The following is a 16,132-nucleotide window of genomic DNA, read 5'->3' as shown; positions in this document are numbered from 1 at the left end:
CACATCAAAACCTAGATACTAATACGGGTTAGTACACAGATTAGATTGTACCTAACTTCAAAGGTACAATTTAATTGCAGTGGTGTATAAAATAAGTGTAACCTTGCCTCCAGCTGAGAAGTTTCTGCGACTCCACAGACTCTGGAATATTACTCCATATTTATAACTTCATCTTTGAGCCTCTGCCATCTACATGTGCAATTTTCTCATATGCTAGAGTTCAATTTTTTGAGGAAAATAATAGCTCAGCAGTATTTGCCTGAAGTAAGCATATGTTTTTTTTTTCCTTTAGTCTTTTTAATGAAACAAGGAGAGAAGAATGGAAATGACAAGAGTATACTGTGCCAAAAGAAATAAAATACTTCTACAGTTTGAAAGCCATGCCAGAAGCAATAAAAAAGTTTTTAAATTACTTGTAACTGTAAATTTCAGTTATCAAATGTGATGACTATGCTGTAATTTTTACATCCCCAGAAGGGCCACAAGAAGGGAAACACCATATTTCTATGAAATTACACATGCATCTAGCTCTTAAATTTTACTACAAAAATATGCTCTTACATATGGCAAGGTACAGTGGTCCCTGAGTTAATTATCGCATGACATTAACATTCATTTTGTATATATATATTTTTTTAATTATACCACAACTTGCATTCTTTGAAAACAAATGTTCTCATAGTGAGACACGATTAAAAAAAAGACAAAGAAACTTTGTCACAAGGTGCTAGGGGGAAGTGGATGACAACAACGGATGCTAATTATGGGCATGCTGTCTTCAGAATATTTATTAAGCATCAAGGAGAAGCCCACCACACTATATGCAGAAACAGGCAGGAAAGGATCTATTCACTTCCCACAAGGCTATACTGTGCAGCCCAGGAAATACCTAAATCAGAAGCTCCCATCTGGTGTGCTAAGATATTTGCAGACTGTTGGCACAGCTGAGGGGTAGTAAATCACAGCTGCCGCCTATGGCCAAATTTTCATCTCTCTCCAATACCCTACAAATGATTCCCCCACATTGGAAGAAATCTGCAAACAGAACTTCTTACCTGCTGGTACTGTCTTCTCTTCTGCAGGCTTCAGTGTAAATTTGGAATTATAAGAGGTTGGAACACAGAAGTTGAAATGCGGGGTCTCCAAACATTATTTTATTGACCCCCCCCCCCCCCTTTCACACATACAAAGCAAAAAACACCATACTTATCTTTAGCACTGTTGCATGGCCTCCTGATGTCTTTATTCAATTTAATTAGCAGATTTTCCCTGGCAGCCAGAAAAGTGTTTAAAGATAAAGTAGTGAAGAGATTTTGCTTGTGCCTTTGTGCCTTTCTTTATACATAAGTAATGCCACACTGGGAAAAGACCAAGGGTCCATCAAGCCCAGCATCCTGTCCACGACAGCGGCCAATCCAGGCCAAGGGCACCCGGCAAGCTTCCCAAACGTACAAACATTCTATACATGTTATTCCTGGAATTGTGGATTTTTCCCAAGTCCATTTAGTAGTGGTTTATGGACTTGTCCTTTAGGAAACCGTCTAACCCCTTTTTAAACTCTGCCAAGCTAACCGTCTTCACCACGTTCTCCGGCAACAAATTCCAGAGTTTAATTATGCGTTGGGTGAAGAAAAACTTTCTCAGATTTGTTTTAAATTTACTACACTGTAGTTTCATTGCATGTCCCCTAGTCCTAGTATTTTTGGAAAGCGTGAACAGATGCTTCACATCCACCTGTTCCACTCCACTCATTATTTTATATGTCTCTATCATGTCTCTCCTCAGCCGTCTCTTCTCCAAACTGAAAAGCCCAAGTTATATTCAGGTACAGTACATATTTTCCTGTTACTGGAAAGCTTACAATCTAAGTTTGTACCAGAAGCAACACGAGGTTAAATACTTGACCAAAATCGCAAGGAATAGCAGTGAGATTTGATCCTGGCTTCTCTGGTTCTCAGCACACAGCTCTAACTATTAGGCTACTCCCCCATGCCACTGAAGTGTATCGTCTTCTCCTGCTGGAGCCAACTCTTGTGGTACTGTGTGATTTTTTTTTTATTATTTTAAATTTTTTTATCATTTTACTTAATTACATTCACATTTATCACGTAAATGTAAGGAAAAACAGAAACTAATATAAGGAAAAAGAAAAAACATTTTCTCTCAACAATATATATAATTGTCCACAATTGGAGGATCCAAGATCAGGAAAACAATCTCAAAGAAAATAAGAAAAACACCACGTCGTTAATCTTACAAATTCATATTTTCTGAGGGAGGAAGGTTAATCGGTAATTGCAGCCGGTACAGTGGTAACTAAAGGAAGTTGCTGCAGAGGGTTCTTCATCTGTTCTTTTAACGCCACAAACTCTTGTAATTTCTTGGGTTCAACAAATAAGTAATAAGGAAATAAAACACTTACAAGGGAATCTCTCTAAAAAGGTCCCACCTAGGGTAATGATTCCTGGCTTAAAAGCCAAGAGTTCACACCTCCTAGTCTGCGATTCCCTTGATATATCAGGAAATATATTTATCTTTGAACCCAAAAAACTATCAGCCATGTATCGGAAATACAATTTCAAAACATTGTTCCTATCTAAATCAAAGGCAAAAGTCACTAGTAATATAACTCTCTATATAGGGTATTTTAGGAAAATTTATCATTCTCAAGTTATTTTTCCTTAATTGGTTCTCCAGAAGTTCCACTTTTTTACAAGAAACATGACTGTCCTTCATTACCAGATTAACTGATTTTCGTAGAGAAACCATTTCCGTAATCAAAGTCTCTATTTTTATATCTTGGACTTCCACTTTGTTAGATAAGTATTGATATAAATCACATATTTATTCCTGAAAATTTTTTGACATCTAAAGAAGAGAATTATTCACACTCTGCAGCACTTCCCATAGTGCGTCCATTATGACATTTTTTGGCTTCACCAGGTCCAATTTCTCCACAGAAACCGCTCCAGATATCTTCGGAGGGAAGAGCTCACTCTCCAATCCCCAAGTTGGTTTATTATCCGGAGTCAATGCTGCGCCAGGCCCTCCTCGGATCACGTGAGAATCCTAACCCACTTCGGGCGTTTCCACTGTCGACCTCCATAGCGAAGCGTTACTGTTTCCGGGTCTTGGAGAGGTCATGCCAACAGGGGGACTCAAAGTCACTCCCTCTCCACTGAGATTCGGCGATAAAGCCTTGCTGTTCCCCGAAGCAGGAACCGATATCCCTGACGTTATGACCCCAAATCTCTCCAAAGTAGACTGAGAAGTCCCAGCCAGCTTTACCTTTTTTCTTCCCCATTCTCTGGGGAGCGCGCATACTTCTTCAGGTATTCTGGTATAAAACGGGAACTCAACTAACGTACGTCCTCCCTCGATGCCATCTTGGATCCTCCTGTTTGGGACACTCTTTGTCTGGTTTCTCCTCAGAGGCCTGTCTGATATAGGTAACCCTTCAGCATAGCCCTCTAAGTCATTGAAACACGGAAGCCCCTCCACCACTTACAAGGTGGTGTCCCTTCGGAGGGGGTAGTGCTGTGTGATTTTGTGGCTCTTGGATCATAGTTACACCTTTCTGCTATACAGATGATATCCAGATCTTCTGTAAGGTTACCAATGCCTCTTCCATCACGCGTCTTAATGTCCATCTCTCTCAGACACAACTGCCCTTAGAGGTGGGCTTCAAACCATGCACTTTGGGGTGCCGTTACTACTCATATCTGATTTGTGCTAAAGGGTTCTGCCCCTTCAGTTGAGAAGTCTCAGCAAAGACTTGCACCTTCTGCAAAGAGATGTGGCACTCTACTTTCTTCAGAACCGGACTTTTGAAGCCACTGTGTGAGAGGATAAAAGTAAAAAAGGAAGAGGATCTACTGAATTGCAAAGATCTGGATGACTTCCGTGTTGTAGATTTCTTGATCTTCTTCCTCCTCCTCGCATTGTTCCCTTAGCCTGAAAAGCCACTGCTTTCAGGCTCTTGCGGACATTCTGTCACCAACATAACAGGTTTTGTGCAAGTGAAGGGGTCACAAACAAAAGACACACAATTCATGGGCAAAATTGTTGACTATTCTCCTGCTGCAAGTTGGATAAGGCCTGCACCATGGCTCTGTATCACTAAATAAATAAGGGGGGGGGGGGGGGAATTTTTTTTTTTTTTTTTTAAGGAATTAAAGACAAAAATAATAAATCAACACAATAAAACAAAGATGGTTTTGGTAAGACAAGAAGAGAAACTCTTCAGAAAAATTTGGGAGAGTTTTGTTTTAGCATTCATTCAGCAGAGCTGGAAAAATAATTGAGAAGAATGAAGGGACTGCTGCATCCAGGAGAGGTTGCATCAGTTCTGATATCTGGGACAACTGTTCCATTCCACTGTCATGAGTTAAGCTACCCAATTGTGTGTCAGATTCAAGCTTGCTTATCGACTGAGAATTGTGTTGATACAAAGGCAAAAGATGGTAGAAGTCTCCAGCTTTGTTAATCTATTTCACAATACAACAGGAAACTGTTTATAGTACTTGCTCGTTTTCATTAAACCTTAGTACATCTCAGTCTAATTCTAATAAAGACAATAATAATTCTACTTTATAAAGTATACTGATGATTATGAGTTTTTAAGAACGATCAGAAAATGTAACTTACAACAAAATTTGGTTCCTTAAAAGGCAAAGGCTTGACAGTTGTCTCTATCTGAGGAGTAGCAGGATCTGGGATTGTGGCTTTATTGTCACTCATGGCATCTATAATGCAGAAAATAAAATATACAGAATCAGCACCATCCTATCTAAGGAAAGAGTATGACTAATAAAGCAACAAACATTTCTAATATGGCATCAAGGATTCTTTCATGACTATTCAGACATTCATAAATGCAACATCATTGAACTCTATGGTTTACAAAAGAAGTAAGACTTTTTACCACATAGAGGCATATTTTCAAAGCACTTAGCCTTCCAAAGTTCCATAGGTTTCTATGGAACTTTGGAAGGCTAAGTGCTTTGAAAATATGCCTCAATCTCCTAAATCTCCCTTCTCTATCTCCATTTCTCCTTCCCTATTATTGAATAAGGGGGGTTCTACTGATTTTACAACATCATTATAAGCACACTGTTATAAGACAGTTTTCTTATTAGACAGCAGGGCTGGAAAACCCTGGGTGCCTGGTACCTAGGCCAAAGAGCCAACACAACAACCCGCCACTCCCATGGCCAAGAACAAGTCAAAGAATTTCATTACCAGGTCTGGGCAAAGCAGATTTACTACTATGTCCAGGCATGGCAGGGGAAGAAGATGAATAGATGAGAAGAGGATTATATAAGAACATAAGTGTTGCCATACTGGGACAGACCAAAATGTCCATCAAGTCCAGTATCCTGTTTCCAACAGTGGCCAATCCAGGTCACCAGTACCTGGCTAGATCCCACAACAGTAGAACAGATTTTATGCTGCTTATACTAGAAATAAGAAGTGGATTTTCCCCAAGTCCTTCTTAATAACAGTTTATGGACTTTTACATAAAAGAGTAACCATACTGGGTCAGATCAATTGTCCATCTAGCCCAGTATTCTGTTTTCCAAACAGTGGCCAAGCCTGGTCACAAGTACCTGGCAGAAACCCAAATCGTGGCGATCACCTATACTACAAAACCCAGGGCAAGTAGTTGCTTTCCATGTCTAATCAATTATCCAAACCTTTTTTAAACCCTGCTAAGCTAACTGCCTTTACCACATTCTCTCAGAAATATAAGGGAACAACTGTCACTCCTCAATAGGAAACAGGAACAGCAAAGGGAGTAACAAACCTCAACAACAGTGGTGAGAAACAAAGGGTAAAATTACCAAACAGCCCAACATACCTTAACAAGAAAAAGGAAAAATCAGTTAGGAGGCATCATAAAGCAAATCAAGTGTTTTGCAAAAATTAGAAGAATGGTCTAATGTTTGTTAAAATTTAATGCGAAGAAATGCAGAGTGGTGCACTTGGGGAGTAGAAATCCAAGGGAGCTGTATGTCCTAGAAGGCAAGAAGCTGATATGCACAGACAGAGAGAGGGATCTGGAGGTGATAGTGTCTGAGAATCTCAAGACGACAAAACTATGTGACAAGATGGTAGAAGGAAGATAACCAACGGGACACTGTCATACCAGGGTACAAATTATATCGCAGTATGAGGGTGGATTGAATTGATGGAGGAGGTAGCATTATACGTAAAGGAGGACTTTGAATCAAATAGACTAAAAATTCAGCAGAACATAAAACACATCTTGGAATCCCTTTTGATAGAAATTTCATGTGTTAAGGGGAAAAGGATAGTGATAAGAGTGTACTACTGTCCACCTGGCCAGGATGAACATACAGATGCAAAAATGTTATGAGAAATTAGGGAGGCTAACAAACTGTGTAATACAGTAATAATGGATTATTTTCAATTACCCCAATATTGACTGGGTACATGTAACAGGGCATGCTAGGGAGGTAAAATTTCTTGATGAAATCAGTGACTGCTTTTTGGAACAGCTTGTTCAAGGAACTCACAAGAGGGGGAACAGTTCTAGACCTAGTCCTTACTGGAGCGCATGATCTGGTGTAGCAGATAATGGTGCATCAGTAATCATAACATTAATCAGAATTGATATAATTTCTGAAGAACGTACACACAGAAAATCCAATATGTTAGCATTTAACTTTCAAAAAAGAGGTGAATGTAAAAAGAAAAGTAGCTGCAAAGGTCAGAAATTTTACAGCAGCATGGATGCTTTCAAAAATACCATCCTGGAAGCCCAGACCAGATATATTCCATTTATTAAAAAAGCAGGAAGGCCAAACGACAGCCAGCATGGTTAAAAAGTGAAGTGAAGGAAGCTATTAGAGCTAGAAGAAAATCCTTCAGAAAATGGAAGAAGGACCCAATTGAAAATAATAGGAGACAGCATAAAGAATGCCAAGTCAAATGCTAAGCGCTAATAAGAAAGGCAAAGAGAGATTTTGAAAAGAAGATTGTGTTGGAAGCAAAATCATATAGTAAAATCTTTTTTAGGTATATTATAAGCAAGAATGTAGTAAAAGAATCAGTTGGACCGTTAGATGACCAAGAGGTGAAAGGGGCTCTCGGGGAAGACAAGGCCATAGTGAAGAGTTTAAATGAATTCTTTGCTTTGATCTTCACCAAGGAAGATAAGTGAGAGATACTAGTGCGAGAAATGCTATTCAGTGCTGATATGTCAGAGAAACTGAATCAAATCTCTGTAAACCTGGAAGATGTAATGGGGCAACTTAATAAATTGAAGAATAGGCAAATCGCCTAAATCGGATGTTTCCTTGTCATCAAGCAGATGAAGCCATTACGTATGGGTTATGTCCATCAACCAGCAGGGGAGATAGAGAGCACTCAAACTTTCACAGTGCCCTCTTGGCCAGCTAGCTCCACTGCCTCTACAGTATTCTCTATCTCCCTTAGCAGGGTGGCTGCAGCTTGTTCGAGCTCCAGAAAAATCTGCCGGGAGGTGGTTCCTGGCTTGCCAGTTGTTAACCGGGGTGTTGGAGGCTATAGCAGCTTCACTTTAAAGGCACATAGGTTAGCCCTTTCCCTGCCTTACCCATACCTCTGTGGATGTGGACATATTGCCTTGCTTTCCCTGTCCTTACCCACCAACAGTGGATGCAGGCATATAGGTTCGCCCTTTCCCTGCCTTTCCCACTCATCTGAGCCTCCGGAGTCTTCAATACCTCTGCTTTCCTCACAGCTTAAAAAAAAAAAAAAAGTCGCGTCGCGTTTTTAAACGCAGAGACGCTGGAACAGAGGTTTTTGACCTGATTTTCGGAGGGGGGGAAGGTGCACCACAATCGGAAGGGGAATTAACCCTTCTGCGCTTATCTTTAGGCCAAGCATCCGGGAAAAAAACCTCACTGGGCAGTTCCAGGCCAGAATCCATCGGGGGGGGGGGGGGGGGGGGGCAATCAGAGGAGCCTCAGGCGACCCTTGAGGAAGGGCTCTTTTCATCATGTATGCTTTATGCAGCAAAAGCACAAAATCCGGGGAGAAAATCTCACCCTGGGCACCCAAATCCTGTCCGGTGCTAGCCACTCCTGAAATAACCTCAACTCGAGGTGCCCCACCCGGCTCAGGTCTCTCCGTGTCCACGGAGGCCGCGCCATGCGGTGTAAGCAAAATGGCGCCCGCTGCCAGCTCAGAGCGGGAAGAAACATCGCTCGCCATGCTCGGGCCGGCTCCTACGCCAATACAGCACGATTTACAGAGCCCTGCTGCTGATTTGCACTTGCCACAAGTGGAACAGCGCTTTACAATGTCCGCAGCCATCGCCGAAAAACGGCGGTAAAATCCAAAATGGCAGTTCGCGCCAAAATCGCCCTGATCGCGGGCCCACCCCGGAGGAGTTGGAAAACACTCTTACCTCAAAGGATCTAGTGTACAACTACGATCCTGCTGAAAATCAGGTCAAAAACCTCTGTTCCAGCGTCTCTGCGTTTAAAAACGCGACGTGACTTTTTTTTTTTTTTTAAGCTGTGAGGAAAGCAGAGGTATTGAAGACTCCGGAGGCTCAGATGAGTGGGAAAGGCAGGGAAAGGGCTAACCTATGTGCCTTTAAAGTGAAGCTGCTATAGCCTCCAACACCCCGGTTAACAACTGGCAAGCCAGGAACCACCTCCCGGCAGATTTTTCTGGAGCTCGAACAAGCTGCAGCCACCCTGCTAAGGGAGATAGAGAATACTGTAGAGGCAGTGGAGCTAGCTGGCCAAGAGGGCACTGTGAAAGTTTGAGTGCTCTCTATCTCCCCTGCTGGTTGATGGACATAACCCATACGTAATGGCTTCATCTGCTTGATGACAAGGAACATCCGATTTAGGCGATTTGCCTATTCTTCAATTTATTAAGTTGCCCCATTACATCTTCCAGGTTTACAGAGATTTGATTCAGTTTCTCTGACATATCAGCACTGAATAGCATTTCTCGCACTAGTATCTCTCACTTATCTTCCTTGGTGAAGATCAAAGCAAAGAATTCATTTAAACTCTTCACTATGGCCTTGTCTTCCCCGAGAGCCCCTTTCACCTCTTGGTCATCTAACGGTCCAACTGATTCTTTTACTACATTCTTGCTTATAATATACCTAAAAAAGATTTTACTATATGATTTTGCTTCCAACACAATCTTCTTTTCAAAATCTCTCTTTGCCTTTCTTATTAGCGCTTAGCATTTGACTTGGCATTCTTTATGCTGTCTCCTATTATTTTCAATTGGGTCCTTCTTCCATTTTCTGAAGGATTTTCTTCTAGCTCTAATAGCTTCCTTCACTTCACTTTTTAACCATGCTGGCTGTCGTTTGGCCTTCCTGCTTTTTTAATAAATGGAATATATCTGGTCTGGGCTTCCAGGATGGTATTTTTGAAAGCATCCATGCTGCTGTAAAATTTCTGACCTTTGCAGCTACTTTTCTTTTTTACATTCACCTCTTTTTTGAAAGTTAAATGCTAACATATTGGATGTTCTGTGTGTACGTTCTTCAGAAATTATATCAATTCTGATTAATGTTATGATTACTGATGCACCATTATCTGCTACACCAGATCATGCGCTCCAGTAAGGACTAGGTCTAGAACTGTTCCCCCTCTTGTGAGTTCCTTGAACAAGCTGTTCCAAAAAGCAGTCACTGATTTCATCAAGAAATTTTACCTCCCTAGCATGCCCTGTTACATGTACCCAGTCAATATTGGGGTAATTGAAAATAATCCATTATTACTGTATTACACAGTTTGTTAGCCTCCCTAATTTCTCATAACATTTTTGCATCTGTATGTTCATCCTGGCCAGGTGGACAGTAGTACACTCTTATCACTATCCTTTTCCCCTTAACACATGAAATTTCTATCAAAAGGGATTCCAAGATGTGTTTTATGTTCTGCTGAATTTTTAGTCTATTTGATTCAAAGTCCTCCTTTACGTATAATGCTACCTCCTCCATCAATTCAATCCACCCTCATACTGCGATATAATTTGTACCCTGGTATGACAGTGTCCCGTTGGTTATCTTCCTTCTACCATCTTGTCACACAGTTTTGTCGTCTTGAGATTCTCAGACACTATCACCTCCAGATCCCTCTCTCTGTCTGTGCATATCAGCTTCTTGCCTTCTAGGACATACAGCTCCCTTGGATTTCTACTCCCCAAGTGCACCACTCTGCATTTCTTCGCATTAAATTTTAACAAACATTAGACCATTCTTCTAATTTTTGCAAAACACTTTTCATGTTCATTCTGTTGCAAATTTTGGTATCGGCTGCAAAAAGGTAAACTTTACCTTCTAACCCAGAGGAGGACAACTTTTATACACAGAGGGCAAAATGAACATCAGTACTAACCCTGGCAGGCCGCAATATTGCATAATGCTAGAACTGGAAATGCATGGAGCTCCATAGACCTTCTGTGATAAATAAGTAAATTTAACTTTAAAAATAACTCCTAAAGTGGCTATTCTGAAAATATTTGCAAAATACAGTATTTAAAACCACCAAGATTATGATTAATAATAATCTTTCCATGTATATTTCCCATGGTCTCACAGGCCGCAGGCTGTCCACTCCTGTTCTAAACCTTCTGCAATATTGCTTACAAATATATTGAGTATCAATCGGTCCCAGCAAAGATCCCTGAGGCACAACTCACCTTTTTTTCCTCCAAGTGAATTCCATTTACCACCACGCTCTGGTATCCGGTATTATTTGTAACATGGTGAAGCAGTCAATCTGCGCTTCTGGATTTCATCTCCAATACCTGCATGAACAACTCGAACATACTTTTTTTGGGTGATCTCAACCTCCATTTGGATAATCCCACCTCTCCAGAAGTATCCCAGTTCCTGGATTTTCTCCACCTTTGTGACCTTGAATGTCCTATCTCTGGTCCAACTCACCATAAGGGTCATTCACTTGACCTCCTCTCATTTAAATTTTTAGATGATCAGAACTTTTCTCTTCATGATATTGGCTGGCTGGAAACGGCTTGGTCGGATCACTTTAAGCTGCAGTTCACCCTGCGTTGGCAAACCTCAGGTCTCCTCCGGCCTCGTCAGACTCACCAATATTACACCAGAGGTGTCATCGACCCCAGCTTGTTCTGGAGGTCTCTCTATAGTCACGGCTTGGATCTGCAACCATCCTCGCCCACCTACCTCTCTGACTGGGACCACACTTGTAATGCTGTGCTGAATACAATTGCACCCCTGCGGTTGGCCGGGACATCCGACAGATATATCAGCTGCTAAACACCTTTCTAGATACTCGCAAGCTAGAACGCTCCAGTGTAGATCCTCCTTCAGCTACACAACTTGGATCTTACTTCAAGGAGAAAATTCTTACCCTGCGGTCTTCAACCGTCAGCTGCCTCTCTGATGTGGACGACTTCCTGGTATCCTTGGCCGTGCCTTCGGGTGCTTGCCCTGCTGACCGCTTTTGGATCAAATTCAATCGCCTGTTGCCCGACAAGGTGGCTGCTGCTTTACGTAAATTCACAAATAAAAGCTGTAGATTAGATGTTTGTCCGACCCATCTCCTAAAAGTCGCACCAAAATGTTACATCGAAGATCTGACTTGTTACCTCAACTATATGTTAAGCGCAGGATCTTTCCCGCCAGGTCATGGAAACATCCTTCTCACTCCAATCCCAAAGAATTTAAAGATCAAGCCAGATGTCATCTCTAACTATCGCCCAGTGGCTTCGATACCTCTAGTTATCAAGCTGAGAGTCTGGTCAATGTTCAGCTCAACGAATTTTTGACTAATTTTGATATCCTCCACCATTCGCAATCAGGTTTTCGAGTTCATTACAGCACGGAGACTGTCCAGGTCACCCTCTTATCTAACTTTCGACGAGAACTACAGTGGGGGAAATAAGTATTTGATCCCTTGCTGATTTTGTAAGTTTGCCCACTGACAAAGACATGAGCAGCCCATAATTGAAGGGTAGGTTATTGGTAACAGTGAGAGATAGCACATCACAAATTAAATCCGGAAAATCACATTGTGGAAAGTATATGAATTTATTTGCATTCTGCAGAGGGAAATAAGTATTTGATCCCCCACCAACCAGTAAGAGATCTGGCCCCTACAGACCAGGTAGATGCTCCAAATCAACTCGTTACCTGCATGACAGACAGCTGTCGGCAATGGTCACCTGTATGAAAGACACCTGTCCACAGACTCAGTGAATCAGTCAGACTCTAACCTCTACAAAATGGCCAAGAGCAAGGAGCTGTCTAAGGATGTCAGGGACAAGATCATACACCTGCACAAGGCTGGAATGGGCTACAAAACCATCAGTAAGACGCTGGGCGAGAAGGAGACAACTGTTGGTGCCATAGTAAGAAAATGGAAGAAGTGCAAAATGACTGTCAATCGACAAAGATCTGGGGCTCCACGCAAAATCTCACCTCGTGGGGTATCCTTGATCATGAGGAAGGTTAGAAATCAGCCTACAACTACAAGGGGGGAACTTGTCAATGATCTCAAGGCAGCTGGGACCACTGTCACCACGAAAACCATTGGTAACACATTACGACATAACGGATTGCAATCCTGCAGTGCCCGCAAGGTCCCCCTGCTCCGGAAGGCACATGTGACGGCCCGTCTGAAGTTTGCCAGTGAACACCTGGATGATGCCGAGAGTGATTGGGAGAAGGTGCTGTGGTCAGATGAGACAAAAATTGAGCTCTTTGGCATGAACTCAACTCGCCGTGTTTGGAGGAAGAGAAATGCTGCCTATGACCCAAAGAACACCGTCCCCACTGTCAAGCATGGAGGTGGAAATGTTATGTTTTGGGGGTGTTTCTCTGCTAAGGGCACAGGACTACTTCACCGCATCAATGGGAGAATGGATGGGGCCATGTACCGTACAATTCTGAGTGACAACCTCCTTCCCTCCGCCAGGGCCTTAAAAATGGGTCGTGGCTGGGTCTTCCAGCATGACAATGACCCAAAACATACAGCCAAGGCAACAAAGGAGTGGCTCAGGAAGAAGCACATTAGGGTCATGGAGTGGCCTAGCCAGTCACCAGACCTTAATCCCATTGAAAACTTATGGAGGGAGCTGAAGCTGCGAGTTGCCAAGCGACAGCCCAGAACTCTTAATGATTTAGAGATGATCTGCAAAGAGGAGTGGACCAAAATTCCTCCTGACATGTGTGCAAACCTCATCATCAACTACAGAAGACGTCTGACCGCTGTGCTTGCCAACAAGGGTTTTGCCACCAAGTATTAGGTCTTGTTTGCCAGAGGGATTAAATACTTATTTCCCTCTGCAGAATGCAAATAAATTCATATACTTTCCACAATGTGATTTTCCGGATTTAATTTGTGATGTGCTATCTCTCACTGTTACCAATAACCTACCCTTCAATTATGGGCTGCTCATGTCTTTGTCAGTGGGCAAACTTACAAAATCAGCAAGGGATCAAATACTTATTTCCCCCACTGTATCTGTTGGACGGAAGATTCTTCTGCTGCAATTTGACATGTCTAGCGCTTTCGACATGGTGGATCATGAACTCCTGCTCCACCTACTGGACTCTTTTGGTATAGGAGGGCCAGTTTTGCATTGGTTCAAGGGTTTCTTGACTTCAAGGTCCTACCAGGTCATGGTGAACTCCTACACTTCTGAACCGTGGAATGCTTCCTGTGGGGTCCCTCAGGGCTCTCCCTTTTCACCTACCCTATTTAATATTATGATGATGCCTTTAGCCACAGCACTTGCAAACCTGGACCTCAACCCTTTCATCTATGCGGACGATATTACAGTCTACATCCCTTTTCACTCCACAGTATCAGAAGTTGCCAACCTCATAGATGCCTGTTTTTCCACTTTAGAACATTGGGCCAGGGTGTTCCGCTTCAGGCTAAACAGGGAAAAAACTCATTGTCTCATCCTCTCGTCCACGCACGCTCATGTATCTGACACAATGCTTCCAGTTCTGGGCTCTGCCCTCCCGATTGCCAACAGCCTGCGGCTTTTAGGAGTGCATCTGGACTCACATCTCCAGCTGGTTGATCATGTACACTTGGTCTCAAAAAAAATGTTCCAGGCCATGTGGCGGCTTCGGCACATCAGATACCTCCTTCCCAGAGACTTGTTTCGTACCCTTGTCCACTGGCTTGTCCTATCCCATTTGGATTACTGTAGTGGTATTTATGTGGGTTGCCAGGCCTCCTTATTGAAAGCGTTCCAAACGGCTCAGAACACTGCGGCGAGGCTCATCCTTAGAGAAAGGCGTTTTGCACACGCCGAACCCCTGCGCTTTAAACTTCATTGGCTGCCTGTACAGGAGCGCATTGCTTTTAAGATCTGCTCCCTAACACATAAAATCATCTATGGGGCTGCCCCGGACTACATGCTCCCCTTGATCGACCTTCCGCCTAGAAATGCCAATCCTGCTGCTCGGTCCTATCTCCACCTCCATTTTCCGAATTGTAAGGGTGTCAAGTACAAGAAAATCTTCGCCTCGTCCTTCCGTTATTGGAGTCCCAAACATTGGAACACGTTACCTCGTCACCTTAAAGCTCAAGTGGACCATGCCCTTTTTAAGAAGTTGTTAAAGACATTCCTCTTTGCTAAGACTTACCCCTCAACTTACCATGTTGATTGATGCATCCCTTGTCCCTTACCCTGCCTAGTTCACGCTGTTAGTTTCTCCTCTCCTATTTGCTTCTTTTATGCTTGCCTAAGCTTTTAACTTTGTACTCTTATTTAATTCTCTGTAAGCCACATTGCGCCTGCATGAGTGGGAAAATGTGGGATACAAGTAACAAATAAATAAAATAAATAAATGCTGCTGGTGGCAAGGAAGATTAAACTAGGGCAGTGGTGTAAGGTGCATGAGGGGAGAGAATAATACCAAATCTCATGGGGAGGGAGGTTGATAGGCTAGACAGGCAGACCTTTGGGGGGGGGGGCAATGCCCCCTTGCCCCCCCCCCCAAACTATGTCCATGGTTTTCAAAACTTTGAATAGTTTTGTGTCATCTGCAAATGTAATCACTCATCATTCCCATTTCTAGATCATTTATAAATACGTTACTGGCACTCCACTATTCACCCTTCTCTACTGAGAGAAATGGCCATTTAATCCTAGCCTTTGTTTTCTGTCCAGTAGCCAATTCCTAATCCACAGCAAAGCACTGACTTCTATCCCATGACTTTTTAATTTTCTCAGAAGCCTCTCACGAGGGACTTTGTCAAATGCTTTCTGAAAATCTAGATACACAGCATCAACTGGCTTACCTTTATTCACATATCTGTGCATTATTTATTTAAATATCTTTGAGAGGGGTCATGTCACACACAGAGAATGGGGATGGAAACATTTTTCATCTAGTGTGTTCTGATTAGCATGTGCTGACTGGATAATGCAGACTTAACATAGGAGTACTTAGCATCTCCTAAATAGGAAGCAGTAAGTGTTTCCATGCTAAATATTTTGACAGGATTAGCTCACAGTCCGTACAAAAAACAAAACAAAACTGAAAATGTTTTAAAAAGTGCTGTACTGAATCTGGGATTAGTGTGTGGGAAAAGCCTGTGTTAAGCCCAGATTCTAATATCCTTTAGTAAAAGAGCCCCTGAGTTTGTATCTGGGACAGAAATACGTTCTGGCATATTGCAGATAACATTCTACCTTTTGGACTCTGGACTAAAGACTAATCCATTTGTTCCTCGTCCTTTCATTATTAGCACATGCCATGATGATCTTATTGCTAAATCTATGTACTCACTCCCCATGTCTTACTGAATGGAGGAGTAGCCTAAGGGTTAGAGCAGAGGGCTCAGAACCAGGGAAGCCCAGTCCAAATCCCACTGACACTTCTTATAATCTTGGGTTTAATGCAGCAAAATGGCCTAATGGGGGATGCACTAAAGCGTTCCGTGTTAGTTTTGCCATCTGTGCATGGTAATTCTTCTTTTTTTTTTTTTTTTGGGGGGGGGGGGGAGAAGGCAGAGAATAGGCGTGGATGCACTAATCAGCTAGTGTACACACATTACTGCTGCACTAACTGGTTAGCTTGTCCATAACGCGGGAGCCCTTAATGTCACCTAAATAGGCAGTAAGGGGTCCCGCAGTAATT

The 16,132-nt window shown here is 42.5% G+C and overlaps 1 protein-coding gene across 1 annotated transcript in view; it reads right to left on the bottom strand.

The window, feature by feature from the left end:
* INO80C (INO80 complex subunit C) overlaps window positions 1-16,132 on the bottom strand; it is a 54,955-nt gene that overhangs the window by 34,711 nt on the left and 4,112 nt on the right. Inside the window, exon 2 of the mRNA XM_030190014.1 lies at window positions 4,648-4,745. Within this exon, the coding sequence (XP_030045874.1) occupies window positions 4,648-4,740 (93 nt within the window). The 5' untranslated portion in view covers window positions 4,741-4,745. The remainder of the gene's footprint in view (window positions 1-4,647; window positions 4,746-16,132) is intronic.

Source organism: Microcaecilia unicolor, chromosome 1, assembly GCF_901765095.1.
Source record: "Microcaecilia unicolor chromosome 1, aMicUni1.1, whole genome shotgun sequence".
NCBI lineage: Eukaryota > Metazoa > Chordata > Amphibia > Gymnophiona > Siphonopidae > Microcaecilia > Microcaecilia unicolor.
Note: the sequence above shows the minus strand (reverse complement) of the source record. Positions and strands in the feature narration are given on the sequence as shown.